General features: G+C 49.0%; 1 protein-coding gene across 1 annotated transcript; it reads left to right on the top strand.

The window, feature by feature from the left end:
• Positions 1-333: 333 nt before the first annotated feature.
• On the top strand, positions 334-633 carry SETTUDRAFT_18715 (uncharacterized protein; the record flags this gene model as incomplete). The annotated part of the gene is made up of 1 exon (XM_008021934.1): positions 334-633. The coding sequence occupies one exon, from the start codon at positions 334-336 to the stop codon at positions 631-633; it is 300 nt and encodes a 99-aa protein (XP_008020125.1).
• Positions 634-1,269: the final 636 nt, after the last annotated feature.

Consider the following 1,269-nt stretch of genomic DNA (forward strand, 5'->3'; position numbering starts at 1 on the left):
CAATTAAGGTGCGGGTGTAAGGATCAGTATTAGGAGACATTGTAACGATAGATACAGACAAATCGTACAGCTACTCAGCTCAAAGGTGGGAGTTGCGCCAAGAAGAGTTATGCCGAAGCGCCGAGATTAGCGTGGGACAAAACTTTTGTGAGGCACCTCCGTACATGAAGAGTATCGGCGATTGCACGGAACCTCTCGCCACCTACAGCATTCGGTGCTTGAGATGCGGGAATCCATCGCCAATTTTATCAGCATCTTACCGTGGTCAACCCGGAAACCGATCTTTCGCATATCTCGGACATTGTTGATCAAGCGTTCACGCTGGCTTTGAACATGGCAATGCAGCGTTCCCGCATCCAAGTCACTTGGCCCGAGGTTGGAGAAAGATTCGAAGCTACCTGCATGTCCTCGATTCCCAATCGTAACGGTGAAGACATCGGCAGAGGCGTTGTCGCGTTCGTTGTCAATCCTGGACTCACCAGATGGGGAAATTCAAATGGACAACATTTTGAAGAGTATCATGAGATTGAGCCGTCTCTGGTGCAACTTGAGCCTGCGCCGACCCAGCGTAAAGCTCCTGGCGGCCATGTCAGTATCAAGCGAGAACCGGAAAACACTTCTTGCAATATTTGAGATTATAGAAGATGTCTGAATAGGCATCGACTTCAAGATTCATCCGTGCAGGAGGAAGACGATCGACAGTGGCTAGACTGAAAAATGGGAAGGGTGCGAAAGGAAGGCTTGGTAAGACGGAGTACGAAATCTGAAACAAAGGAGTTGGTGTTTACGACATGTTTTCTGCGCTTGACAGATCAAAAGGCTTTGTCCATTTACCGGGTGATGTGGTACTGATTTTACCCATGGGTAGCATCGACAGTACTAGCACTCTGGGTAGACTGAGTGAACTCGGAAGGCATGAGCGGAAGAGAAATGCAGTACGGGCGAACAGAAGTTCATAGATCAATGACGAGATGCGAGAAATTCAACGAGTGCATGTGCCTCCTCTGATGAATCATTGTTCAGGATCGGAATCGAGAGGGGGGTAAAGTGAATGTTCACGTCACAGGCGCGTCGACGCGATGGCATTTCCCGGACTACAGTGCCCGTGCACCAGATGAGCACCATCGCCAGTTGAGCACCCCCACCACCACAACAACAAAACTTCAACGCGTCAAAACTCAACCAATATGGACCCGATTCAAGAAGCGATTGCAGAAATCGAATCGCGAGAACCAGGAGATAAATTCTCGTATCAAGCAATCGCGAAAA

This window comes from Exserohilum turcica (assembly GCF_000359705.1).
Source record: "Exserohilum turcica Et28A unplaced genomic scaffold SETTUscaffold_1, whole genome shotgun sequence".
Lineage (NCBI taxonomy): Eukaryota > Fungi > Ascomycota > Dothideomycetes > Pleosporales > Pleosporaceae > Exserohilum > Exserohilum turcicum.